General features: G+C 47.5%; 2 protein-coding genes, 2 long non-coding RNA genes and 1 other non-coding gene across 13 annotated transcripts in view; 3 read left to right on the top strand and 2 right to left on the bottom strand.

Annotated features, from left to right (window-relative positions):
- The window catches only part of LOC100217539 (rho GTPase-activating protein 39), a 61,822-nt gene extending 46,073 nt beyond the window's left edge, over window positions 1-15,749 (bottom strand). For 2 of the 3 annotated variants that reach the window (XM_012570142.5, XM_072916942.1), the window contains exon 1: window positions 15,268-15,749. In XM_012570142.5, coding sequence (XP_012425596.4) covers window positions 15,268-15,278 — 11 coding nt within the window. In that variant the 5' untranslated portion in view covers window positions 15,279-15,749. The remainder of the gene's footprint in view (window positions 1-15,267) is intronic. The other variant, XM_072916941.1, reaches the window with a different exon arrangement.
- Window positions 64-14,453, bottom strand: LOC140680346 (uncharacterized). Its single transcript, XR_012051517.1, has 2 exons — window positions 1,161-14,453; window positions 64-702 (listed from the first exon to the last, which is right to left on the bottom strand). It is a non-coding gene; the product is annotated as an uncharacterized lncRNA (long non-coding RNA).
- On the top strand, window positions 14,462-20,019 carry LOC115497884 (uncharacterized). Its single transcript, XR_012051516.1, has 2 exons — window positions 14,462-15,246; window positions 17,447-20,019. It is a non-coding gene; the product is annotated as an uncharacterized lncRNA (long non-coding RNA).
- A 4,966-nt stretch (window positions 20,020-24,985) lies between these two features.
- On the top strand, window positions 24,986-25,057 carry TRNAE-UUC (transfer RNA glutamic acid (anticodon UUC)). Its single transcript has one exon. It is a non-coding gene; the product is annotated as a tRNA-Glu (tRNA).
- A 2,173-nt stretch (window positions 25,058-27,230) lies between these two features.
- Window positions 27,231-27,738, top strand: part of RBM39 (RNA binding motif protein 39) — a 30,793-nt gene continuing 30,285 nt past the window's right edge. For 2 of the 7 annotated variants that reach the window (XR_012051600.1, XM_030288852.4), the window contains exon 1: window positions 27,248-27,576. The gene's annotated coding sequence lies outside the window, so the exon portion shown is untranslated. Of the gene's footprint in view, window positions 27,577-27,738 lie in introns of all 7 variants that reach the window. The other 5 variants (XM_072917202.1, XM_041720254.2, XM_012570151.4 and 2 more) reach the window with 4 other exon arrangements.

Here is a 27,738-nt window from a genome sequence, read left to right as displayed (position 1 = left end):
ACGAAATCTCTCAATTGAATGCTGTGAAATGCGATCAAGAACAGAGCAAAAGCAGGCCCAAGCTTAATAACAAGGGAAAAAACTTTATTAAGCTACTGATACTATGCTACTATAAAAGAAAAAAAAGAAAGGAAAAAGCACACAAAATTCAAAATGAAAACCTTCCAAAGCATTCCTCCTCCCACCACCCGACTCCAACAAACCACAGTGAGACACAACCTGGACCCCAATCAGGTTTCCACCCTCCAGACAATTGATACTCAGTCCATCGAGGGAGAGAGGAGCCTCTCCTGTGCCACAGACCCCCCAAGAAACACAGCTGCCACACCCTGTGCTTCCATGTCACTCATGGCACTGCCTGGAGAAAAAGTTTGCCATGGTGACCCTCTCTTTTCCATGCACAGTGCTCTCACCACCAATGCATGGATGGACAGACTGCTTTTAGGATTTTTCCTTTCAAGGATGCCCTGCCAAGAGGGGAAAAAAACAACAGTTCAGTTTTTCATTTTTGGGACCACAGTCCCCCCCATTTTCCCCTGGGGCCGAGGGTCCAAGAACAGAGATCTTCTTCTCTTCTTCTCTGAAGATAGGGGGCACCACCACAAACCTCCCCGACTTTTCTCTGTTCGCTCCACTTCTGTCCTTTCCCAGCTGAAGCATGGTCTCTTTGGCTCACCGGCATACTCCGAAAATAGTCTCTCTCTTGGAGGAGAAAATCGGTTCAGTCTGTGGCTACCAAGAAAAAGTCCAGCCAAAAAGCCACTTCATCATCTCCTCCCACCTAGAATTTCTCCTTCCAACATCCCAGGGTCCAAGCTGTCTCTCTTCCTCTCTTTCAAACCAAGGAGGAGAAAAATTTCACAAAGGTTTCATTTTCTCAAGGAAGGGTTAAAAGTCCCGACTCCCAAGGATGGCTCACTGCCCAGGCTCCAACTCCCACAGGCGGCTGGGCACCTTGCAGGGCCCCCCCCCCCCCCCTCCTCTCCTTCCCCACGGCGTACTGCTGACAAAATCACCGACAAAATCACCGCTGTCTCTCTCTCTCTCTCTCTCTTTCTCTCGACTCTGTGGGGGGGGGGGGACGGAGACATCCCAAATTTCTCCACCCTTCCATCTGCAGGGGGCCAGGTCTGGTCCAGTCCCTCCACTCTTGGGCCTACCTCCAAATGCCACATGGCTTTTCCCCTCCCCCACCCAGCTCATCGCCAGGCAGGGGAGAGTCCTGCACTGACCGCTGACCGGAACCAAAGAGAGCGAGTTCTCCTGGGAATTCTGCTTTTAACCCCTCTGTGTTCTCAGAGGCATGCCCACCTTCATTTGGTCAATATCCAAATCGACCTCTTCCTTCCGAGAAAATTCTTTTTCCGTGTCAAACCACGACAGAGACAAATTCAGGAAGACATTAAAGCAGGCACCACTCTCTGTCCTTCTGCAATGGCATGGTTGATGGACTGGGGCAGAAACTGGACCTCATTCAACTTCACTTTTTATTCAATATCCATCTAGACAGTCTTAATCTGCCAAACACTATGTACCCAATACACATTATTTGCTACTGATAAAAAAAATAAGAGCAAATAACTGAAGAGGCACTTAAAGCAAGGCCTCTTCCAAGATGGGATGACCTGACGTTCAACATCCAACATGACAGCAGACCACAATGATGCTGTGCTATTCTGTCCTTTGCTTTCCTCTTCACAGTTCCCAGCCTCCTCTTCCCTTCCTGTAGCCCTGCCAAGCACTGAGCACCTAGAGAGTGCTGATACTTTCCAGAACCATCTGTTACCCTCAACTCATTCCTGAATTTCAGTGCTCAGGATTTCTTCCCTCATTTGCTCTTCCCCAGCCACTTACTTTCACCCCCATTTCTAGATCAGGTACACTGTGAGCAGCAGAGATCCCAGTTTGGCTTCCCCAGGACTTCCCTCCCCTGTAAAGTCTGACCATCTACTCCTCATCTTTGCAGCCCACTCTTTTAACCATTTATTCACCCATGATGGACTTTTCCTTGATATCCTGTGCTGAAACATTTCAGTGAGGTCCATGAGACCACTCTACTTGATCACCCCTGCCATGTACTTGGAAATAACTTCCAAGTACCAGTGGAGTCAAATTGCTGAGTTTTGGTCTACAAAAGCCATATTGGCTCTTCCCCAACATGTCACACCCATTTATGTTCCCACTTACTGCTGGTTTCTGGAAACACTGAAGTGCAAGACATGCACTTTTGATAAAACCAAGTGCCCCTTCCATTCTGCCTACAGGTGAGACACTCAAAGAGGTTTGTTAAACAAAACACGTAAGCCTGGTCATGCCCTTTCTCCATCTTCCTCCTCATTGCTCAAGAACCCACACATGTATTACAGCTGCTAAAGACAGATGGCTAGCTGTTCTTCCTAGTAACTATTTCAGACTGTCTGTAAGTTTACCCAAATACTTTTTCAACCTGATGATGCCTTTTGTATCCACGACCCCCAAGAACATTGAAATCAGAAGTTGATCACAGACTGTGTAAAATAAACAGCCTTCCTCCTATCTGCTATAAACCAATCTCCTTCAGATTTCACCAAGTGCCTATAGTTCTAGGGCCACAAGACTTGGTAGAAAAAATTCAACTTATCCATAGAAAGGGGAAGCACTGTCCACAAATTTTAAAAGATACAAAGGAGGACCCTGGGAACTACCAGCCTGTCAGCCTCACCCCTGTGCCTGGGAAGATGATGAAACAGACACTCCTGGAAGCTCTGCTAAGGACATGGGCATGATTCAGGACAGCCAGCACAGCTTTACCAAGGGCAAGTCCTCCCTGACCAACCCAGTGGCCTTGCACAATGGCATAGCTCAGAAGACAAGGGAGGGGACAGAGATGTCATTTATATGGACTTCCATAAAGCCTTTGACACAGATCCCCACTACATCCTGCTCTCTAAATTGGAGAGAGATGAACTTGATGAGTGGACTGTTAGATGGATATGAAAGTGGTTGGACAGTTGCATCCAGAGAGTAGTGTTCAATAGCTCAGAGTCCCAATGGACATTCGTGAAAAGTGGGGTCCCTCAGGGGTCCGTACTGGGACCAGTGTTGTACATGAAGGGAACAAGTGTACCCTCAGCAGGTTTGCAGATGACACACCTGAAGGACAGGGCCATCCAGAGGGACCTGGACAAGCTTGAGAAATGGCCCATGAGAATCTCCTGAGGTTTAACAAGGACAGATGTTGGTGCTGCACCTGGACTGGGTATCAGTCCCAGTATTGATCCAGACAAGGGCAGGAACAGATCAAGAGCAGCCCTGATGAGAAGGATTTGGGGGTGCTGGTGGATGAGAGGCTGCACACGTCCAGCCATGTGTGCTGGCACCCAGAAACCAACCATGTCCTGGGCTGCATCAAAGGAAGTGTGGGCAGCAGGTCAAGGGAGGGGATTCTGCCCCTCTAGTCCCCTCAGATGGGGTCCCACCTGCATCCAGTGCTGCATCCAGCTCTGGAATCCTCAGTGCCAGACAGACCTGGTGGAGCCAGTCCAGAGGAGGCCACCAGGTAGTTCAGGGGGATGGAGCAACTCTCTTAGGAGGAAAGGCTGAGAGAATTGGGCTTGTTCAGTCTGGAAAATAGGATGCTTAGGGGTGGCATAATTGCAGTCTTCCAGTTCCTAAGGGGTGCTTACAAGAAAGATGGACAGGAACGTTTTACAAGAGCATGTAGTGACAGGACAAAGAGGAATGGATTCAAACTGAGAGTAGGTTTAGATTAGTTATTTCTTTGCTACGAGGGTGGTGAGGCACTGGAATGGGTTTGCCCAGAATAATCATGGATGCCCGTTCCCTGAGTTGTTCAAGGTCAGGCTGAATGGAGCTCTGAGCAACCTGGCCTGGTGAAAGATCTCCTTGTACATGGCAGGGGGTTGGAAGTAGGTAATCTTTAAGATCCTTTCCAACCCAAACCATTCTCTGATTCTATTACCTTCATGATTTTGCATACTTTGATCTTGCTATGGAAGACTTCCAAACCAAGGAATCACAAATTTTACATTCTCTCATCATAAGGCAGCTGCTCTGTCCTTTAGTAATTTTAATTATCTTCACTGCAGTCTCTCTTAACACCACTGTCCTTCTCACAATGCAGACATCAGAACAGCATGCAGTCTCCAAGATATGAACAAAGTGTTAAAGAGGGTCACATTGATGCCCTTTGCTTCGGTATTAACTCCCTTGCTGATGGTGACCAAAACTGATTGGTTTCTTTGGCAAACAGAACTGATGATTTTAGAGAACTGTCAATGATTCCAACCTCCTTCTCAAGCTATAACCGCGAGTTCCAGGCTGAGTATCAAACAGGTCCAGTACAGGTAATTTTTCCCTTTTCACCATGTTTTCCTGCACTAAAGCTTATCTGTCACATATCAGTCCACTTCCTCAGTTCTGTGAGGTTCTTATGGATTTCCTCATCTTCAGTGAGCTATTCAACCCACTGAAGAAACTGAGGATCCTTTGCAAACCTGGGTATGTCCCTGCACCCCTCTATACCTGAGGTTACCGATAAGGTGCAAAACACTCCCAGCACCAGTTTCTCGAGCCTTACTGCTGAGTTTCCCCAGGCTGAAAAATGACCAGCAAGCCCTACCCTTTGCAGTCAATGCGTTCACCAGCTCTTGGTCCATAACAAGACCCTTACTCCATGACGACTCTTTCCTCAAAGCCTTTGGCAGAGAAACTTGCCAAAGGCTGTTTGAAAACACAGACACATGAAGCCTAGTGGTCCTGCTCCCAGAATGCTCATCAACCCCCAGCAGGTCGGTGAGGCAGAGGCAGGGCTTGCCTTTACAATAGCCTTTCTAACACTGCTCCAAGCAGCTGTGCTTGGCCATGCCTTCAGCAAACTTGTTCTTCATTGCAGAGACTTAGGCACAGGGGTCAGACTCAACAGTCCATGGAACCCTGAATACTCTTCACAGCCCTTCCCTAGCAGTGCACCTGGACAAATACTGAGTCACTTCCCCAATTTCCTCAAGACTCTCAACTTTTGAAAATGCTATTGCATTTGCCACCACCAATTTATATGATACCAAGGGCACTTTAGTAGCAGGATACACATGAAAGTATCTCAGCAATTTCAGATTTAGGATCCTTTGGCACTCTTGAGTAAATGCTATCTGCTCCTTAGTTTCTTGTCAGTTCCTCTATTTGCTCTAAAGCTATTTCTACTGATGTACCATGTGAGACAACTTGTCCGACAGTTCTTCTGTAGGAAGCCTGAAGTTTGCGAAGCTCCTCCACAGGAGTCAAGACGGCCAAAAATGGTTTAGATTTTTTTGTGATAGCTTATTTTCTGCGCCTCTCACACTTTGATCTCTTCTGCTTCCAGTTTCCAAAAGGCTTCAATGCATTTCAAAGTTAATCATACCTGGCAAATTCACTCCTCGAAAGTCTTAATCTAGCCCACCTCATTTTGATTTTACATGCAATCTGCTGAAATAGATAGTTTTTTTTAGTCTTCTTGCTGGGATACAACTTCCCCTTTTTGGTAAGCCTGCTTCTCATTTCACTGTCCTTCTTTCCCCTTCTTTCCCTTTTTTTGTGTCTTTCTTTAAAAGGCCACACAAAAAAGTCTGATCTGTTCTTGGTGTAGGTACCCACTCCTTCTGAGCTGGTAATACAACCACTAAATATTTTCCATGCCACCTCTGTTCCTATCAACTCCTCTATAACCAAGGAACAGATCTCAGGGTTCTTACAAGACAACAGACAGCCCCTTTTTAGCAGACTTAGGAGTAAACACCAGCTCTAGGTTGAGGCAGACAAGTCTCATTTATTATATTTTTATGCTGTCAGTCATAAAGATCCCATCATAACCCCAGGCTTTGCATTTTTATGACTATTCAGCACATATGTACTGAGTTTTCACAGGTAACTGCACAGTCACAGTTTCCAGATACCCAAAATTAGATGCTTTTCCAGCTGGAAACATGTTACACAAACAAAGCACCTCCTGAGGCACCCACCACATGAGAGGTAGAGGGGTCAAGGCTTTGCCTTACCAGGAGGAATACAAAATGACATCAAAGGGCAGAAAAGATTCCAGGAGAGCAGCACCCTGCAAGAGCATTTCCCTTCCAAGGAACTGCCACAGCTTGGACCTTGTCCCTTGTTTATTTTCAGCACTATTGAGCGTAGAACTGTAGCCAAGGTTGAGGCCAGCAGGACCTTGGCAGGAGATGTGCAAGAGACAAAAAGCTGTGCCCAATGGCTAACAAACTGCAAAACAAGTTTAGTCAGCAACAGGTTTTAATCTAAAAAATAAAAGCATCATGGATCAATTATTGCCTGAAGCACAGTAAAAGTGAGGATTACATCTCTCAGCTGTTCATTCCTTTTCCCATCTTCTCTCACAGCTTAGCAAGGTGTGAAGTTGAAAGATGAAGCCCAATCTTGTCCTGCATCTTGAGCAGCACAAAGACCTCTGCTACAACAGAGCTGCACCCAAGAAGGGGCTGGCTGAATGCCCTTGGTAGCAGCACCCAGTTTTCACAGTCAGCCACCCCAATACTGCTTTGTGTCCATGGGCCCACATACTGCCTGTCCTAATGAAAGACCACACTTCCCAGAGGGTCAACAGAGCAGTCCAAGCTCTAGCACAGACACATCTCACTGTTAAAGCTCTTCATGTCACAGTTCACATTTGCCTTTCCCAGGACAAACAGCCACCCCATTCAGCAGGGTTTACAGCTACAGATCTATAGGCAAAGCAGTACAGATTCCTACCATAAGAAACAGACCCAAAATGGTAATTTCTGGACAATATTGTTAATTCATCTAAAGTCCCTTAAATCTCTGCAGCCTGTAAAACCTCTGGATTTAAGCCAGGTCCAGCCAGAATTTGAAGGGCAAGAAAGCTACACTGCTGGCAGCTCCATGACAAATTTGTTCTCTGACTACCCACATGCTCTTTCTTGAAGAAATAACTACTGTTCCAAACAGCACAGGCTTGAGCAAAGCAATAGGAATTAACTGCATGCCCTCCTCTGCCTTCACCAAGGGTGCACCATGTGCAGGTCCTGGAGGCCCAACTCCACTTTGGTGTTGGTGCCATGTGCCCTGGCAAGACCAGGGTAACAGAGCCCTCTGGGCCAGCTGCAGTGGCTATTTTATTTCTCATCCAGAGTACAAGATGTACCTTGTATCAGGAGACACCTTAAAACAGAAAACTTTGCTACTCCCCAGTGAGACTCCACAGCAGCTCAAAATCAACAACTTTGGAGCTCAGCTCACCACCCGAGCCATCCAGGCCAGAGCACAACAACTACTGAAAGATGTTAGTTTTTGCATTTCCAGCTGAACTCCAGGTAGTTTCACTAAACTATTTGGTGATCACCACGCTGTTCACTCTCTCCCATCTGAAGTCTTTGCTTCCTGCCCCAGGGAAAGTGGGATAGACAAAGCAGCCCAAGGTGAAACTGCCCTGTAGCCCCACAGCAAGTACTTCACTGAATACCAGGTACCCAAAAAGCTTCTTCATGTACCTATCACAGCTCAATAGCAGCTTTGCTTATCTAAAGAGAAAATAGTGAGTGATTTCATCCCTCCAAGACCAAATAAAGTTTAAGCATAAAATTGCTCAGCTATTAAGACCTCTGGATGGCTGTCGGGGAGGCGTCATTGGACATTGAGAGGTTACCTTCCTAGGGAAGGGTTATGGGGAGACAGAAAGGCTGAAATCACTGACATGCCCCTCACTGCCAACTCATACAGCCTTCCCTGTTTCAAGAACAAGATCAATCCAAAGAATTGTCACCATTAAAGGAAGTTCTGTCCACAGTATCTCTCTGCCAGCCTTCCTCTTGTTTAGAATTCAAGGCCAAAGTCACTTCAACAGCACTACATTCAAAGCTGGCTCAGCAGACCATGGAGAGGGAACAGGATGATAACATCATGGCACAATGGCACACTGGCACATTAAAATCAGCGTGGATGATTCAGTGATGTGTTCTCCATGACTCCCTCCCACTCCTTCCCCATCCCCAGCACTCATCACATGAGGCCAGTAGAGCTCCTCAAATCCTTCACAGGGATAGCTCACCCTGCTAACTAACAGCAGATGGTTTTCTCTTGCTTTAGTGAACTCAAGCACTCTGGTAACAAAGACTCAGAACCAGAAAAAAAGGTAAAGTGGCAGTGCACAGCTTCACCTCCAGATCATCACTGTCTTTTTAATTTTTTCTGCTTATTGCCATCCCAAAACAGACTTCTACTTTGGAATTCTCCAGAATCTTAAACCTGTGTTTTAGACTAATTTCAAATTACAGCTTTAGTGAATTTAGGCTGGATTGTCATACCACCACCAGACATTTCCGCAGCAGCTTCTAAGCCCTCTGTACAAAAAGCAACATATTTGCTTCTCACCATTATTTTCAGAGATTTTGAAACCAATTTTATGAAAATTAGAGTAGAACATTCAGGAGCAAGCTCCCTAAGGAGTTTCCAAGCCAAAACTGCAATTCGAAGGCCATTAGTACTCTAACTCAGGCCAGCAGATAAGAGCCCAAGGGCAGCACCAACTGAAGCACAAAGTTGCCCTTTAAGCCCCAATGCTGCTTCCTTCACACTCTTTTTACAGGGCTGATTAAATACACTCAGCCATATCCCACGCAGACAATTCACTGTATTACAGGGGCATACATTGCTAACATAATATACCTCCACATTACAACATGCTAAGCATCTGTCCTCAGACCTACATTAAATGCTCCTCCTTGTGCCGGCTGCACTCTAAGGTCTGCACCTCAGCTCACAGCCATTTCACCATCTTTCTTTGCTTCACTTCAGGTCGATCGATGATGATCAAGAACACATAAAACACTTGGAGCTTCTCCTCTCACTGTAGCTTAGAGCAATACTTGGAAGGTCTAATTAAAAAAAATCCCAAACATAACTACTAGATCCAGGGAGCCAGGAAGAGCTAAACAATGTGGTTGATGCACGGTTGGAGAGCTGTAGATATCAAAGGATTATTAAAGAACTAAAATGTACACAAGGAAGAAATGTGTACAGGACCAGAAGATGACCAAATATGGTATCTATCACTTTACAGCAAACTGACCATGTTGAAACTAACAGCTGAATCTTGGGTTACTATTTAAACACCTACTTGGAAGACTCAGTACCTAGATTACAATGGGACCACCCACAGTTTATTCCATGTCTGGAAACAACCCTGCACTTGATATTTCTCACATGGCACCAACAGCATACAGGGACAAGCTCAGAGCAGGTAAGACTATACAGTGGGGTACAACTGTGACAGCAGATGAGCAGGGGGGTGAGAAGCAGGTGTTGGAGCAGTTGAGGTGGCCAGAAACAGCAGGCAAGTTGGAGTTCCAACAGAATGCAAGTCAGCCACTCCAGCCAGTGCAGAGGAACCTTTCCAAGCAAGACTACACAGCACAGCTCATACACTGCATTCTCTGGGTCTATATTTAATTATTCAGCTAGAAAGTCTCCTGTAAGTTTTTCTCTGATTTTCATTTCTGACTAAAAATATTTTACACCAATTGATCCTTCTAACCTGAGCCCTGGCTGCTTGTACACAACATATTGCACTGCCTCAGTCAGAAAAACCCAAGAAAGCTGAACTCCACGTGGTTAAAGCTGATTTGCTGAGCTCAGTCTCAGGTCCTCAGGCAGCATTGTGCAGGGATTTTCTTGGTATCACTAGTGATGGAGACAGTAAGCCTCTCAGTTTATTTTTTCCCAGATGAATGACACAAGCAAAGGCTAACAGAAAAAAAACAGACCTACAGAACAAAGAGACTATCCCTGCTACAGTGCACCTGGCCCTGGGCCACAAGTTCATGATGTCCACAATGATACAAAATCCCACTACACTGAGTCTTTTCTGCCTCACTTAACAGGTTTCCAGGCAAAAAGCAGCAACCTTGTTTGCTCAGGTAGGAAGCAGCCCCATCTGTCACAGCAAAGTGCCTTATGGCAGTGTCCGACAGCTGTGAAGTTACACACACAAGTGAACCCAACACAGGTTTGTGTGGGGGACCATTACTGCTTGGCTTGTTTGATTTTGGTAGATCATAAACCCTGCAGCTAAGAAAAAGGTTGGTTTAGAGAGGCCCAGGACTGCTCTGCTTCAAGTTGAGACAAGAACACATAGCAAGTCTGGGGAGCACTGGTTGCTCCCTGTTCATCTTCACTTCGTCTGTGTCAAAGTACTTGCCACTGAGGAAGGCAAAGCATTCCAAGAGCTTGGTTCAGAGTGCTGGGCACAAGCAGAATACAAGAGGGATAAGAAAATACACCCTCCTTAGAGAACCAGACTTCTATTTGCCTCTGGTGGTTGATGAAGATGTCAGCAAACAATTTTATTAAGACCTTTTTGTTTCAGAAATTCTAGCACTCTGCAGCATAGAGCCCTTGCTGGAATTTCATACAAGACCTAAAGTACAATGAGACAAAAGAGCCTGAAAAAAAATAAACTCAGCATCTCCAGCACTTTAGTCTTTCAGTGTGTTTTTTTCAGGAAGAATTTTCTAAAGCTGATATTGTCTACCTCAAGCCCCTTCTTTTTGCCTGAAGCACATAACAAGGGGAGGCCATGTCTCCTTGCCATGCCCACACTTGCCTGGGAATCACAGAGTCCTTTCCCTCTCCCATGCTTCACTGCAAGCAAACAGTCTAGATCTCCAGCACTCTCATTTTAAGTTTTCCAAATATCTCTTGGCTGTGTGAGTTGCATAACCAAAAAATGGCAGCTGACAATGCACAAAGAAAAAAGCTTGGGAGAGTAGCTGGAAGATAGCTGACACCAGCTACACTGGAATTTATTGGGCTACACTCAACTGGAAATAAAAAACACTTAATCCATACAGCAGTAACCTTAAAACCTCGGAACCATAATTAGGATGAGAGAATATATACCATATAATGGTATTTCCATTATCCCATGAGACAAAGACCAAGCACAAAAGAATTTTCTTTTGACCTACAGTGTCTCTTCCAGGTGTATGAACCAGACAGACCTCATGGCTGCTGCTTTAGTTAATACTTTCCTGCCACACCAAGAACTGACTGTTTTAAGAAACTATCCAAAGCAGATTACTCTTCCTCATGAAAAGCATAAAACCCATCAAACAGACAGCTTGCTTCAATGGATACTCACAACTGAGCTACTAGAAAGCACAAGAAATTATTTGTTCATTAAAGCCGTCTTTCCTATGCAGGAATAGCCTTTCTTGGCAAAGGCAGGAATTAACATTAAATATGTAATAATGACAGCAGAACTCAGGAAGCTCCTATGAATCCAGCTAAAACCAAATCCCAGTGCCTATTCCGGAATTTCTTTTTATTACAGATAAGAGGGACTTCCTGAACTATTTGAATCTGCCTGTGGGGCTTTTTATAGAAATGCAAACATCACAACAAGGCACAAATAATTGCACTCCACTTGGGAAGGACTGATGGAGCCTAAATGGAGCAATTCAATTTCTGACCTATCTATTTGCTGAAAGCTTGCAAGCATCTCCTAATTGCATCATCCACTGAGAAAGCCATTTGAGGAGTACAGCAGGAACAAAAACATTGGAAAAGGAGACAACAAGAAGGAGGAAACAGTCCTTTCCTTTGAACTTCTGATTAGTTTCCATCAAAAGACTCTGATCAGGCTAAAGGCGTTTCCTAAAGACTAGGCTTTATCTGCATAGGCAAACATTGGAAGGCTTGACTGCCCTTTGGAGCTAGCTCTGGGCCATGCTGATAGAAGCACCTTAAAAAGGTTTTGCAGTGATGGTAGACAGGACAACCACCTTGTCCTCTACAGTCCCTCTTCTGCTTCTGCCAGAAGAGCTATTGGAAGAAAACAAACTCCTGGCTTCACTTAAAGCCCGTCACCCCTAAAATATTTCATTCCGAGGAAACTCCCGGGTAAGCTTACCAGCTCAGCAGCATGTTTAGAGGAGTGGTGACAACAGGAGCAAGCATATGGCAGAGGTCAGGCTTGCTGATAACTTCTCCCACCTGCACTTATTTCTACTGATTTTGCAGAGCTAACAGAGACTTTTACTATCCCAGTTTATTTACTGCCAAGTGAACTACCAGAATACAGCCCATACAGGAAAAGGCTAATTCAGCAGACAAGAGTGGGATGACCTGCTGAGGGGCACGGGCTTGTCCTCCAGTCAAAGTTAGCTACAGAGAGGATGTTTATTCATGGCCTTATTAAGCCAGCTAAGAAGAGGCTAAACCAGAACAGGACACATGGACCCAGTTCAGAGGATGTGGAGGGCTCTGCACGGCACAACAGTGAGAGGCTTGGATGCTCTGCCAAAACCAGAAGACTCCTCTGCTGCAAAGTCACAGCTGAATTCAGGCACAAAGAGCCCATCAGCAGCTCCAGGGCAGGGTGATGAAGTGTCAAAGTTTTCATTTGCGCCTAAATTAAAGTTGCTAAAAAACATGGAAACTGGTATTCATGCAAACTCAAAGCCTGAATTAATTAAGAATGACAAACTATACTAAAATGACTCAAGATTCAATAACAAAATTAAGAGTCCTCATTGTAATCACAACAAAACACATTACATTTTTTATTAATCAAATTAAAACAGCCAACCAGAACAGCAGGTTTCCTGTTTCCTGCACACTTAGTACCATTCCCAGTCCTTCCACCCAGCTAACATGACTTCAGCAACCTCAGTATTTCTGGGTAGGCTGGAAGATCTCCCTCTGCACCCATCCTGAGGCTGTTTAACTCAAACAGCCAAAAACATGCTACTAAAACAGCAAGTGCAGCCTTAAAAGCTTTCTTCTCCATAAGTAAAATAGTAACCCAAGCAGTATCATGACTAAAGCATTTACCCATCAGGAAATACAGATATGACATGTATGATTCAAAAAAAGAGGATTAATGAACATGAATATTTATTAAATCGGCACTGTCAGCAGAAAAAAATCAAACCATCCTCATGGGCCAAAAAGTCAGAATCCTACAGCTGTTTATGCATTGTTACCTTTAATTGCAGAAGTAATTCCATTAAAGCTGATTTTGTGTATCTTAAAGCTCTTCCCACAGTCCCTCAACAATGCTAATAATTCTTCCTCCATGGCTCTCAGGAGAAAAAATCCCTTGGTCCCTGGTTTACAAAACTTTACCCGTTTGTTATCAGGCGGTTACCCCAATCCTGTGAAGGCAGCCTCAAAAGAATGGCAGAACAAGTTTTAAAAATGCCTCAAAGCTCAGACACTAATACACTGAAATCCACAAGATGCTCTTACCCCATAGGCACCTCACTACAGGAATTCCAGGCTCTCCTTTCATCTTTGTACCACACATTACATTTTTCTAGAAAGTAAGTCAGTTGAATGGGAGGCACTTTTTTGTGCCCCTAAAGCAGGGCAGCACTCGGTAAGCCCTGTTTTGCATGACATATTACGCATGCATGTCTCCCATGAGGATTTCTGCTGCAAATCCAGTCAGGGTCAGGCTGAAGGCAGACTTTTGCATCACAAGGATAACCGTAAAATTCTCTCAGTTACAAAATGCACCGAACCTGTGGACTGAGATCTCACTGTAGCTTATGTTCGCCCAACTAAGGCCAAGATATCTGTTTCAGCTAGGCAAACTTGTTGTGAATACAGAAGTCATGTGAACTATCTGAACAAAATTGTGGCTTCCAAATCTGCACTCCTATAATCCACTGTGATCTCAGCATCCCTCCAAATAGCCTCTATCCAACTGATAGGAAGAGTTGTCTCATCAACCCAGCAAAATCCAAATTCCAAAGCACTAAAGATACAGTGAGGGATACACAGGTAAAACACAGTAAAAACCAGGACAAGAAGCTCCGTACTCATCTGCTCTAGCTAGTGGAATGATAGCCTCAAATCTACACAATTTTCTCAGGCTTTAGAGTTTACCCCAAAATGAGGAATCTACAACCTCAATCTCCAAGCATCTTTGGCTGTCACAAGCACAGAGGCAGAAGCAGCTGCTGTGAGTTGCTGTTCCTGGCAAGATGAGAGAATGTGACTGTATTCATCATTTTGCTCTGTCTGAATTCTAGGGCCACTCTCAATGGGATTTGCTATCCCATCCCAAGATGCTCCTGGTCTGCTGTAGGAGATGCAGAAGTAAAAAGAAATAAAACAACTTCAAATGCAAGAGAAATTAAAAATTATTCCAAGCACTTGCATCACCAATGAGGCACTGAGCAAAAGGCCAGTGCAGCTCTCCCCCAGCCAACAAGAATGTGAGAAGCCAGCTGAAATCTGGTACCCCTGGAGAGCTGCACTGCAGGAATTTTAAATCGGTCATGTATTTAAGCTAGGATGAAAAAAAAACACCGGCAAACCAGCACAACAGCAAGTGGCATCACCAACAGCAAGGACAGCACTTCTCCTAGGCTCTGCACTTTCCTCGTGGCAGAACCAAATTTAATTTAACCACTTCTGGCCGACGATCCCAGGCGCAGAGGGAACAGGAACAGTTCTCAATCAACAGGGTTATTCATTGGACCCGTAAAATCCGCCTGCGTTTGTCGGAAGCCAGATGCAGCCTGGGAAACTGGCCTGGCTACCTAGCCCTCCATTTTCACTGCCAACAGGTGATCTTGTCTCCCTACCCACTTCCAGGAGAGGACAGAACCCTCTCCTGGCCACAGTGCAACAGCCACACCCGACAGTATTTTCAATATCATTCCATAAAAGCGGTTATTTTTTAAGCGAAAAATAGAAAGCTACGGGGGCACCCAGCCCAGTGCCACCGAGCCTGGGCTGGAACGGGCACAAAACCATGGTGTGGTCCCGACGAGCCGCCCGTCTTCGAGGGCACCCGACAGAATCCGGCCGCAGCCTCCGAGGAGGCGCCGGGGCCAAGCAAGAGGGAGGATTCGAGTCAGGGCCGGGCCGGCCCCGCTCGGCCGAGCTCACGGCTGCCCGCCTGCCTTGCTCGGAGGCAGCAAATAGCCCAGTCCCGGCCCCAAGCAGAGGCCCCGGCGGGAGCTAGAGCAGTGCGAGAAGGAGGCCCCACCACAGACAGCCCCACCACGACGGGAAGTGGCCCGGGACCACCGCCTCGCACGAGTCTGACCGCTCGGCACGGCTCGGCTCAGCACGGCACGGCTCCATTTCACCTGCCGCGTCGGCTTGCCCGGCCCCGCGTCCACCCGAGCCGGGAGTGGCTCCCGGCCCAGGCCCACTGCCCAGGGAAGTGGCAACGCCTCTCTCCCCTCTCCCGGCGCTCAACAGGTGCGTGGTGGTCGCACTTACCTCTCCGCCATGGCCGCTCTGCCTGCGAGCGGGGCAGGATGTGAAACCCGATCCCAGCCCCGCCCGGGGGCGGTGCGGCCCGACCCGGGACCCCCGACCGCTCCCCGGGTCCCTCTGCCGGGGGCTGCTGTGCTGGGAGGGAGCGGGCCGGGGCTGATCGGGACTGACGAGGCCGGCGTTAGTGGCGAAGCCGTGGGTCGAGGGCTGGCCCTGGCGGCGGGTGCGGCCTTTGTCGAATCCGACCGAGTCCGCCGAGCTCCGGCGTCGCCACTAACGGAGGAAGTTAGTTTCCACTCCTCCGGCTCGAGGAGTGGAAACGAGAGTGGAAGCGGAGCCGGCACATCTGTTTTGGAGCCACGGAAGCCTTATTTGAGAAACAAGTCAATGCCAAAAGTCAGCGGTCGTGACCCCTTTTGTGAGGAAAGCCGTGGTCTGGCAGGTCACATCTTGCTCTCGGGGACCTTATGGCAGCGCTGTAGTTGTGGGCCCCAGATGCGGCCTGTGCGCGCCGCTGGATCACAGCTGCACCGGTGAACCTTGTTCTCCCGACGCTGCCTCCCCCTGCCCTGGGCACATGAGGCTTTATTGGTTCTGCTCTGCCCTCTGGTACTCCCGACATCCTCCAAGAGCGTGGATGGAAAGTGGCAGGGGAGACTTGAACCAGTGTGGAGCATTGAGAGAGGGAAGCTCCTTTGCCCATGCTGGGTGTTGAGCTGTCTCTCCTTCCAGCGAGGAAGGTACAGACATTTGAGTCAGCCTAAGCTGTAAGGCTGCCATTCTCTGGGTTTGCCCAGATGTTTTCTCTTTTTTTGCCCCAGCAGCTTTGTCTGGGCACATTTTGCAGACTTTCTGTTTCTTCTCTATCCTGAGCACATAGTAGACTGGTCAAAGCTGTGTAGGAACATCAGATGTGTCTCCAGCAGATGCACAGATCCACCAGCAGTGTACAAACAGCATAGGTTCAGAGACTTCAAGAACAAGTAGAGCCATGCTCCTCGGCCAGCTGAGTACTCTGAATAAACAAGCCGTGCCTTAAAGGTCAGCCCTGCTAGATCACCTTCTGCTTTGGGGTATGTTATTTGGCATGGTGGCACAGAACAGCTCGTGTATCTCAGTAATTGCTGCAATGTGGCACTACTCTAAGGAATCTTTTATCCTGGTATTCCAGAATAGAAACAATCCCATGTGGAGACAAATCCTGAGGGTTGAGCTGCTCAGATTCCTCAGACCCTATAACTGGGGGTGCAAGACTTGACAGGTACTTGGTGGATTTTCCCACTAACAGAGTGTTTGGGGCCCATATCACACCAGGGAGCAAATGTCTGTAAGAAATTAGTCCATTCAGCTTATTAATGACCTCATGCAAACCAATGGTCAGGGTCCCATCCAGAGCACTGCTCTTACTTTCAAATGTCATTTTGGCACTATTGAGAACTCGAGGGTAACTTGATCTGAAGACATTCCCATGAAATTCGCACTGCATTTTTAAATAGGAAATAGAGAGACAGTGAGATCATGGCTGCTGCACTTGTGAGCTGGTCACACAGCTGCACTGTGCTTATGGGGGGGGGGGGGAAGGGAGGGGAGGAGAGTGTGTCCCTGCAGCTGGGGGCCAGTGGCAAGTGGGGACCCCCACAGGGGCTGTGAAGATGCTGGAGATGTCTGGGGTGCTGTGGGAAAGCAGGCAGGAGAAGTTGAGTTCTGTGGGACTGCAAAGTTCAGGGGCTGAGGCACAGGCTAGCAGGGAAGGAAAGAAGGAATTGAACCAGGTCTGTGTTGAAAACAAAAATTTGCTGGTGTAGCTCTATCATGATTAAATTGGCATCCCTCCTGTGGAGATGCAGATATTGCTTATCTTTGCCAATACAGGCTACACCTGTCCTCAGGAAAACAGTACTACTAGGAGAATGCTTATTGCAGCCTGATAGTCTCTGTTCAAGGGCTCCTGTAGACTTAGTGTGTAAGAATTGTAACAGTTTGATTGTATTTTTTGTGCTAGCAAGGTCCTTTGAACGTGCTGAAAATAGATGCTGGGGACATGAAAGGTTTCAGAAGGCCCAGCTTCGGGGCCCCCTAAAATGAGTGACCTGACACTGTAAGTGGGAAGTTGGTTGCAGGAGGGACCAGACAAACTATTCTTCTTTTTTGCAACATTCTCATTTTATTTTGTGTATTTCAGGGTTTGATGATAATGTGCAGGCTGTTTTCAACCTACACGTCTGGCAGCCTTGCTGAAGAACTGAAACATCACCACTTGGCTGCCACAGCTCAAACTCTTGGGGTGTTATTCTGCACTAAGAGATCCTGTCTCTCTTCAGGCCAAAACGGGCAAACTGGAGGCTCTCAAGGACACAAAGGGCGCACTGACATGACATCTCAGGTCAGTCCAACTCATGAGCTGGCAGCTCTTTGCTGACCTGCACAAAGTCACACAGCAGAAGGGCATCAAAATGCAGAGCAAGGAAGCCATCTTAAAGGCAGAACCTCCTCACTAGAGGAGGGTCACACACCTGCTGACATCTAGGACACTTGGGAGCAGAGGTCCCTACTGCTGGAGAAGGAAAGCTGGGTGACAGAAGGTTCAGTTATCCAGCACAGCAGACAGCTCTGAGGCTGAGCCTTGCACAAAGGTGCCAGTGGTACACTGGTGACTCAGGGAGGGGGAGAGTAATCCCAGAGGGGGAAAATAAAGCATCTAAAGGAAAAGCTTCTTTTGTGGGAACTTTTTCAGAGACTTTCACAGCTCGGACAGTCAGGAGCTGAGGAAAACTTCTGCTAGTGGTACCTAATGCAATAACACAAGGCAGTTCTCCTTCAGAGATACAGGTGGGTCATTGTGACACATACCTGGGAAATCTAACCCACCAGTCACGAGGCCTGTTATCAATACACCAAAAGTGGCAGCAGGAGGTGAATGTGAAGTAGCTTGAGAGCATGGAAAAAAACACCACAGTGTCTCTGAGAGGAGAGGGCCCTGGCTCTAGTGCTAATAAAAGAAGAAATTGCCTTAATTTATTGTAAGGCTCTGAACACCAGACCACTGTAAGATGCAGTAAGAGATCAGTGTTTCCAGGCCAAATCATCTTGTTGCTGCTTGTTCTTGGCTGAAGGATATACTGTACAACTGTCACCGCGGAACTGCAAAATGAGGCAGCTCTCTGAGATCACGCTTGAATTGTTCCTCAGATTCTGCTCCCAAGTGGAAGTAACTGTTTGGAGTTGTACACCCTTTCATGAAACAGCTCTTCTGGTGCTCATACTTGGGCATACACTCCATGTCAGGAAATGGCAGGTGGAGGTCCTAGCATGAGAGGTCTTTCTCATGTGGGTGCGTGGAAGGATTAGTGATGCTAAAGCTATGGAAAGCTTAGGATTGCAGTGCTGCTGTCCTCCTTGTATGTCCCAGGCTGAGAGTTCTGGCAATCCCTGGGCAGATATACTACAGATGTGAGTGCAGCCAGCACATTGCCCTAGATGTTTGGGCCAGCAGGCACTGCCCTTGCTCTGCCTCTATTAACAAACTGGGTTGAACAACTTGGAACCAGTCCAGTCCAGCACCAGACCCACAGTAACTGTCTCCATGTACATCAAGGAAGGGAGTAACAGCTCCTTTGTTGAGACACTGGAAGTAGATGCCTAAAATACTTCGCAAGGTCTGTGTGGCTAGGCTTTCATCCAGCACTGCCTCAGTACATCTGTAGCCTTGGGTGCACCTTCCAGGGCACCAGCAATGGTGGGAATGTTGGGAGATGCTTCACTGGAGATTTCCTGTGCTACTCCTGAACTGCATTTGAGCTCAGGTCCTCAGCCTTGACCTCAACTCAGCTGTACTCCACTGAAGCTTGTGCCGGGCCCACTCACTGGGTCAGCAGTCACTCGACCCTGGCTAACCCTGGTTACTGACGCCAAACTCTCTGCTCCTTCTGCATGGTGAGTATGGAGCTGTCATGCTGTCACCTTGTCTCCTGCTCATCTGTCATCCCTTCCTGCCTCCAGCACTCCAAGCCCCCATGGCTGAAAGAGGGGACAGGAGCAGGAGCAGCTCAGTGTGCTCTTGTGATGAGGGAGCCAATAATACCACAGAACATTCTGTGAAAGCCTTGTGTTAAATAGGTCAAACTACTGCCCAGATACTCCTATGAGTGTTTACCATGTGGGCTCACCATGGGGAGCTCTTTGCTGCAACAAAGATCAAGTGCTGGACTGATTGGGGATCACAGTTCACTCAGATACTCAGATGGGTGATGAGATCTCTGTCCTTGGAGATTTTCAAGGTTTGGCTATGCAAAACCATGGGTTACCTGATCTAGTATTGGTGATGATCTCATTTCAAGCAAGAGTTTGAGCTAATGCTCATGAAAGATCCCTCCCAACCAACATGTCTGTAACTCCATATCAGGGAGCTAGAGGTTTGAGCTGGGCTCAAATTCACCATATGTGGTGAATTCTCCAGTATTTCAGCACAGACCTCTTGTATCCAGTGTCTCAAAGACCTTATTGTATGGAACCAGGCTGACTTGGTTTGGTTGCAGGCATTGCTGGCTGAAGTTCTTTGGATTGTGTGCTGTGAGAGTTCTCTCTGGCAAATGGTCTTAGCAAGTATGAAGAAAAGAAAAAAGCATCCCTGTTCTTCATTAATCCTGTGTGTTTTTTGAAGATGATGATATTGAATAGCCCAGGACAGTCCTTTGGAAAAGGACAGTTGAAGATATTTTACCATTTGTAAAAATACATGTTTTTAAGCACCAATCAGCAGGTTTGGTGTGTTTGTCTTTTTTTTTTTTTTTTTTTTTTTTTTTTTTTTTTTTTTTCCTTAGCAGTCATGATGTACATTTATATAACTAGCCAGGTGTTCTGCAATGGGGCTTTTAAAAAATCCTCCAGTCCTAATTTTTTCTGCCTTACCATCCTTTGCAGAGTAAGCAGCAGTGCTGCCGCGTTACTGCTTGGCAATGCAGCAGCTGGCTCTAACCCAACTGTGCAGCATGGGACATGGAAACAGATGGAGCAGCAAATGCTCTTTGTTTCCTTTCCTGCTTTCTAAAACAGATTGTGAGTAAAACATACAGGGGAGGTTTTTGCCATCTTCCCTGCTACTGTGGCTCCCTGGCTGCTGACAAAGCCATGGCATTATATGGCGGGGGGGGGTGTGGGTAACATCTCCCCTCAGCAAAGGAGGGAAGTGTCCTTTGAGAGGAGAGCTGTCAAGAGAGGAAGGACATTAGATACAATGTCAACATGCCCTTGCATGGGAAGGAAGGGTGCAGTGGGTGAAATGGCTGAACAGAGCTGAGGGTTCAACAAGTCCTGCTTCTCTTGATGCTCTGAGTCCTGATTCTGGTGTTTATCTGAGCTTGCATGAACCCCATCAGCTCATTAAACTGGCATGGATCAAAAGTGAGTGGTGTTTTGACAGTTAGGAACCTGTATTGGCCTTATGGTTGATCTGGCAAGCACTGGGAAGAGAATGAAGAGTGCAGCCACACTCCAGGATGGGCCAGAAGAACAGGGGACGAAGGTGGATGTGGGATGTCCCTTGTGAAACAGATCGACTCTGCTGTCCAGGGTAGTCCTTGTCCCAAGGCTAGACAAGACACAGGAAGGGAGGTCCATGCTCCCAGGTAATTTTCTATGAGCCAAACTCTGAGGCTGCTGGCTGTGAAGGTCAGGAAAATGTCCCCAGCAGAGGTCTGTCTGCCTTACTTCAAAATTCCTGTGGGATGAAAACTCCTCAAAATAGGTACTTATGCTCCTTACACCAAATCAGTTACAGGTTCCCAAAGGACTTCTACTGTATCACAGCCTCTCATACTTCTCTGTTTCTTGTAAAATCTACTGTTCTCAAATATATTTCTGCTAAGGATTTACTGGTCAAGCTGGGCAGTAGTGCTCTCTGCCCCACAGGAGATGTTATACTCTGGAAAACATGAAACTGTTTCTCTACCAGCAGCCTTGAGCTGGGGGACACCTGCCCAGAGCAGAGGCCAATTGCTGAGATGCCTGTGACCATGGCTTATTACACAAGATTGAGCTAGTACCACCGGTGCACCCAAACAGCAGCATGAGCAGCGGAGACAGAGCTGTGCCACCTCCCTGTACCACCCTGCTTGCTCTCCCACTGGGGTGCAAGTGCTGCTTGGCCCTCTGGCTTTGCTGTGGCTGATGTTTGTGCCACACAATGTAATATTGCAGGTTCTTGGCAAGAACTGAGTTTATTGTTTAGCCACAGGCAGAACCTGTAACTCCTCAAGTTAATCCTACAATCTGATGTTTTCTTATCACAAGCCTTGACAAACTAATTGAATCCCTATTTCTATGAGTAACCTGGAAGGCCAGGGGGAAAGATGGGGATTTGTGAGATCACTTTGACCATTTCTGACCAGTGCAGAGGCATTTCTGGGGATAATTCATTCTGGCCTTGTTGTCTCTAGGATAACCATTCAGACACCTATCTGAAATCCCACCAAGTTGTTTTGCCTATTTTTTCTCAGCTTCATCCCATTATTCCTGTTCTTCTTAACTAACACAAAAAAATTTCTTCCATTTTGTTGTTTATAGGTGTCTTCAACTGAAATTTATGCACGTTGTTATTTCTTAATGTATCCTTTCAATAAAATAAAATAGTTTTCATTTTTTAAAATTCAATTCTTTTTGCTCTCAGGTATTGTCTTGACCTCTGCCTGCAACCACCTGCTGAAAACAGAAATCCTATCATGAGCACTAGAAGTGGGTTATAACTCTTTATCTGTTATCCTTTCTTATACAGTCAAGGGTTTGAGGATGATCCATGTTCTTTCTGAACTCAGTGGTAACAGCAGCAAATTCTTTGCTCTACCACATAACTGCAGGGGGAAGTGAATTTTCCAAACCTGTTATTGCCAGCATTGCAATGCTCAATGTCCCCCTGTGCTGCACTGACTGTGACAAGCAAGCTAGGTTCCTCTCAGCATGTAGGTATTCAGCTTTAGGCAAACCCCTTTGAAGGCTGTTCTTTGTTAGTTTTTTAAACATCTTGGAGATCTACTAAGCAGATCAACTCAACCAACAGGTTCTCATATTTTAATTTGAGTGCTGTGCACTCAGGCTGTGTGCTGACAACTCAAACTTGTACGTCTCTGTCCATGTACCTCTGAGGCTGCTCATTGTGAACAGCTGCTGTTAGAGGAGAGTGTAAACACTTGGGATTACACCAGAGCAGTGTCTCAGGGGACTACCCCATGCAACCTGCAGGTAGTCCCCCAGAATAGCACATCTGCAGAAGGTCATGGTCAGCCCCACCATGGTGGGGCTGTCTCATGGGTAGCCCAGACTGTTGAGCAGTTCATAGGGATGAGGCAAGTCTGAGGTCAACCTGGAAAGTCAGTCTGCAGGCTGGGATCAGCATGAGGCCAGTGATGGTGACCAGGGACAGGCCTAGCCCATGACAGGTCTGTAGTAACTGAGAGGTTAGGTCAGGCAGGCAGGCTCCAGGTCAGGATCAGAGAGACTCAGGGCTGGGCATGGCCATGGGCATGGGCACATTGGTGAGAGCACTGGAAACAAGCACACCTCAGCTCAGATGGGGACTGAGGGTCCAGGGCTGATGTGAACTGGGGCTCCTGGGCAGGGCTGGAGTGCAAGCCCTAAGTGAGGCTGGCCTAAGGGCTTGTTAGTGCTCTTGGGAACCTGAGAACAGCTTCACAGACAGGTGAGATTAATAGTATGAGAATGGGCAGTTGAAATGAAGCCAAAGTTCTGCCTCCCCAAGTCCTGATCTTCAGGGATGGTTAACAAAGGAAAACCTTTGCTCTCCTCTCACATGCAATTCCTAAGCAAGCAAAAGTGGAGGGGCGTATGTGCAGGCACTGCTGCTCATACTGACATCTCACTAAGCCTTCTGGAAGGAGACAGAGATTCATCTACTTCTGAAACTAGACGAGAAGCTGAGGACAGGCAGGTTGATACATAGAAGAAGCTCAAATCTCTCCACCACCACGGTCAAGTCCTTGGGGAGCAAATTTCCCCCTCGTGTCAGAGACAGACTAAGATCACTGTGTGCCAAAAAAGCTGGGCTGTCTGGCTGTCAGCCAGTCCTTGTCCATGTCTTTAGCAACCTCATGCAGGTCAGTGGGTTGTAATTTGGATCCATGCAAGGAAACAGAATCTGCTCAAATTTACCTTCTGTAGTTACTGTCAGATTAATTTGATAGTTTATAACCTATTCAGGATTTTCTCTTCTGGCATATGGACCATGTCCATATGCCACCTATGCCATCTTCACATTTTGAAGGGTGTTTTATCTTTAATTTAATATTTCCATAACCTTTTTTATGGTTCTTTGTAGCCATAGCTTTTTTCTTTGTGGTGATACAAGTGTTGTGAGTAATTTTAGAATCCTCATGCTTCTTGCAACCATGCTATCATTTTGATTTATTCATTTTTTAATAATCTCTTGAGGTAGGAATTTCTTTGTTGATGTTGTTCTTTCAATGTCACCAGATTAAATACATTATACTCACTGCTATGCATGACTGTCGCTATAGGACACGAGAAAGCACAATGCGAGCTACCTGCTACTTTGCAAGGTAAAAGAGAAAGCTTATTTTCTGACTCTAACTTTTATACTTTTCTAAAGGTGACAGTGGATTGGAGAGTGAATGGGCCACCTCTCCAAAGACATTGGACAAACCACTAGTACATCAAGTCTCTCCACCTCTATGAAGGAATGCAAAACAACATGTTATTTACAGAAACTGTGTGGGAAAGTTTCCCAATAGAATGTAAACTCAGAAGGCTTTAGAAAAACTTAAGAATCAGGGTGACACATGACTGTTCTAACAGCCCTTCACACGACTCAGCATTAAACTCAATTGTTTCTTTTATGTTCTCCAACCAGCTGCTCCAGAAATCAAGCCGTTGTGAAATCTAAATGTAGCAAGCACATGATATGCTGATGTGACATTTACTCACTTGGTGTGGGTGTAATTGGAGACTTTTCATAATGATGTTTTCTGCCTTGGTAGCAACTCTGACCTCCTAAATACATTACTGTCACCACCACTGGTTTTACATGCTTCACTACAATAGTCCTAACTCTCTCCTTTGCCTATTTAGGTGTGAATTTTCCACATATTCCATTTTCACAGTTCAGTGTTACATATTGGAAGATTAAAATGGTTTAAGTACATTCATTCTGAAGTTTCTTCAATAATCCAGCATCACTCCTCCACATGCCAAATAGTCAGTTCTTCCTGCACATCTGCAGCCAGCCACTTCAGTGTGCCACCTGTTACCTGCATTCTACCAGTGTCTGATAAGGTTGTTTTGACTACTTCTTGTAGTCAAAACTGGGTAGTGCAGTTGTTCTGCCTGCTTTTGTCGTTGCTCAGATTGTTTCAGAGCACTCCGGTGGCTGATACAAAGTTTCTGTGCCTTTTTAGGCCATACTTCATTTGTTCATCTTCCCATTAGTAATTTCCTACTTCAGTTTTGTCAACCTTCAACCTCATCTTTTAACTGAGGGAGTGGCCCTGCACCCCTCACCCCAGTCCCTGATCCTGACCAACGGTGCGGGCAGAGGTCAACGAGCAGTGAACGGTGGTCAGCGGGCAGGGGGTAAGGAGCGGTGGGCAGCGCGCAGCACGAGCATGCAGTGACAGAAAACGCAGCGGGCAGGGAACCGCGCTGAAACGAACCAAGCAGGAATTAGTGGGCAAAAGCCAGCCGCAGAGATGTGCAATCCCACATGGTCTAGCGGTTAGGATTCCTGGTTTTCACCCAGGCGGCCCGGGTTCGACTCCCGGTGTGGGAAGGTAGGAGTTAGTTTTTATTTCGTTCGGCTTTTGGTTGTAAATTCTGCGCGCTCCTTCCTACCCCTCGCAGCGCGGGTAATTACAAAAAAACTCCCGCCCGCAGCCCTGGCACCTTAGGCGAACGAACTTCCTGGCGCGAGTACAGAGCCAGGTTTAGAGGAAGGAACACCAGCGATAAATCGCCATTAGGTCTCAGCACTGCAGAGCCAGTCTGTCCAGATCAGGCCATCCCACAAATAAGAAAACATTTTTTAGGAAATGTGGTACTGAGAGCTTCCGCTCAGCTCCAGAAGTGAATCCAGCCAAGCGCGTAGTGACCACACCAACAGCCCTGCGGAGATGAGCGTCGACAGCCGATGAGCCGGGACATTGCTGTGATACACAGGGTCTGACAACAGGGCTGGACATGCAGCTTGTGCAGCTATTTGCTACTCCAGATCCCTCATTAGCAACCCTCATCCTCTCTGAGTACTGTAGGCGTGAGGGTGCATCCTTTCTCTCACACTGCCTGGGTGCCAGCCGAGGGCAAGGGGTGTGTTAGTGGAATACACTAAAAACCCCATGTCTGTGCACTCCTTCCAGAGCCTGGCTCCACAGGTATATGATGACAAGAAAAGCCGTGGGTAAATCCAACATGAGCTTATGCACATACTTCAGTCGCAATCACAAGGTGAGGGAACAAGGAACATGGAGGTGGTTAGACCAGACCTGGTGGCTGACTGGAAGCTGAGGGGGACAAGCAGCCAGAGCAGTGCATGGGAACAAATACAATAAACCTCATTTTCTCTGTGAGAAGACTAGTAATTTTGTTTACAACCAAACTGTACAGAAATTATTAGGTTGGAAAAAACCCTATAATAGTCATGCTTCGTTTTTCATTTTTAACAGATATTTTTTCCTAAATGTTCCAAACTCTACTAGTTGACCACTTCATCTTAGAAAAGCTTGGACACTCTGGGCAAGAACCCCAGGATCATTTTCTGCTATTAACATTTCAGGAACTTTGTTAGAAATGACATTAAATGAGACAGTAGCCTGGGATTTTCAGAAAAATTATAATTTCAGGAGGTAAAGTTTGTTTAGAATTTCTCTTTACGTTGTTTCAGATTTCTAGAACAACAAAACCCCCACCTAAAATTCCCCAGCAACAATTTATTTCATGCTGACTGCAGGAGGAAACTCACTTAATGCTATTTGTCCTACCTTGAACAATTGCCCCAAACGTATTATTAAATTTAAATACAAATTAACCATTCTGTGAACTCTGAGGGAAACAAACAACTATTAATGAGACAAGAGGGTCTTTTTTTCACAAAATACAACTTCCCTTCTAAGCTTCAAGGCTCCAGCAGTCTGCAGTGGCTTGGGCCAAAAGCTGCACCAGAAGAACAGGTCATTGACAGATTTACTTGGAATTGAACTGGCTAAAAAATCTGCAAGGCACTGCTAGCCCATGAAGGGACGTGTCGTTTCTGGCAGAAGGGCACGGCTGAATACCTTCGGGCATTGTTAATCTGACTGAACTACATCAAGCCCTCAGCCAAATAGGCGAAGACGAGACTGCAGACCCATTAAATCATCTCGTCAGCACAATCTCTGGTGAAGGAACACAGTAACTTCACCCTCCTGTTCACTCCATAAACGAATCCACTTTAGATTCCTGAAACAAGAGCCTAGGAAAGGCGTCGGCATGGGGTGCAAGAACGTCCTGAAGGAACACGGCTCTCCCACAGCTAGGGTAGGAACGGGTGCTCCGAACGCACCGGAATCCCACAGTCCCGCAGGCACCCGCGCCACGAAAGCACTCGGGCGGCGGCGCTGGGCGCAGCCCGCAGAGCCCCGGGCCCGCTCAGAGCCGCCGCCCTCAGAGCCGCCGCCCTCAGAGCCGCCGCCCTCAGAGCCGCCGCCCTCAGAGCCGCCGCCCTCAGAGCCGCCGCCCTCAGAGCCGCCGCCCTCAGAGCCGCCGCCCTCAGAGCCGCCGCCCTCAGAGCCGCCGCCCTCAGAGCCGCCGCCCTCAGAGCCGCCGCCCGCGCCACGGCCCCTCCCGCCGGGCGGCGGGCGCGTGCCAACCCTCGCGAGAGAGCGGAGGTGCGTGACAAGGCCACATGCCTACCCAAATCTCGCGAGCATTTGAGCCACTGCTTCCGGGCGCGATATCTCGCGAGAGACAGCGAGTCCGAGCGTGCAGGGGCTTGTTTGGACGTGGGTCTCGCGAGAGCCCCTGCGCGGTGCGCTGGTCGCCCCCGTGCCGTGCGCGGAGCTGCGAGCGGCCGGACGCCATTTCGAGAGCAGCCTCGGAACCATAGACAGGGCCAGACCCGGTCCGGCTCACGGCCACGCCGCCCCTCGCCGCTCGCTCCTTGGGGCTGCCTGAGTGCCGCCGTCCATTTAAGATCCGGACTTCTGGAGAAGGTGCTCAAGCACTCGGGTCCGTTACCCACATCCAGGGCAGTGACGCCGAAGCCGCCGCTGCCGGACCTCGGGGCCCTAGCGAGGATCGCACTGCCCGCGGCGCAAGGTAACTGCGGGTTGGCCCCCGGCCCCGCCGCCGGGCGAGCGGCGGCCTGGCCCCCGGGGGCTGCGGCCTGGGCGTCTGCGCCCCTCCCGCTGCCATGGCCGCCTCGGCCCTGCCCGTGGGGCCGCTTTGCGCCTCACCGGGGCCAGAGCGCCCGGCAATCCC

This window comes from Taeniopygia guttata, chromosome 20, assembly GCF_048771995.1.
Source record: "Taeniopygia guttata chromosome 20, bTaeGut7.mat, whole genome shotgun sequence".
In the NCBI taxonomy this organism is placed as follows: domain Eukaryota; kingdom Metazoa; phylum Chordata; class Aves; order Passeriformes; family Estrildidae; genus Taeniopygia; species Taeniopygia guttata.
Note: the sequence above shows the minus strand (reverse complement) of the source record. Positions and strands in the feature narration are given on the sequence as shown.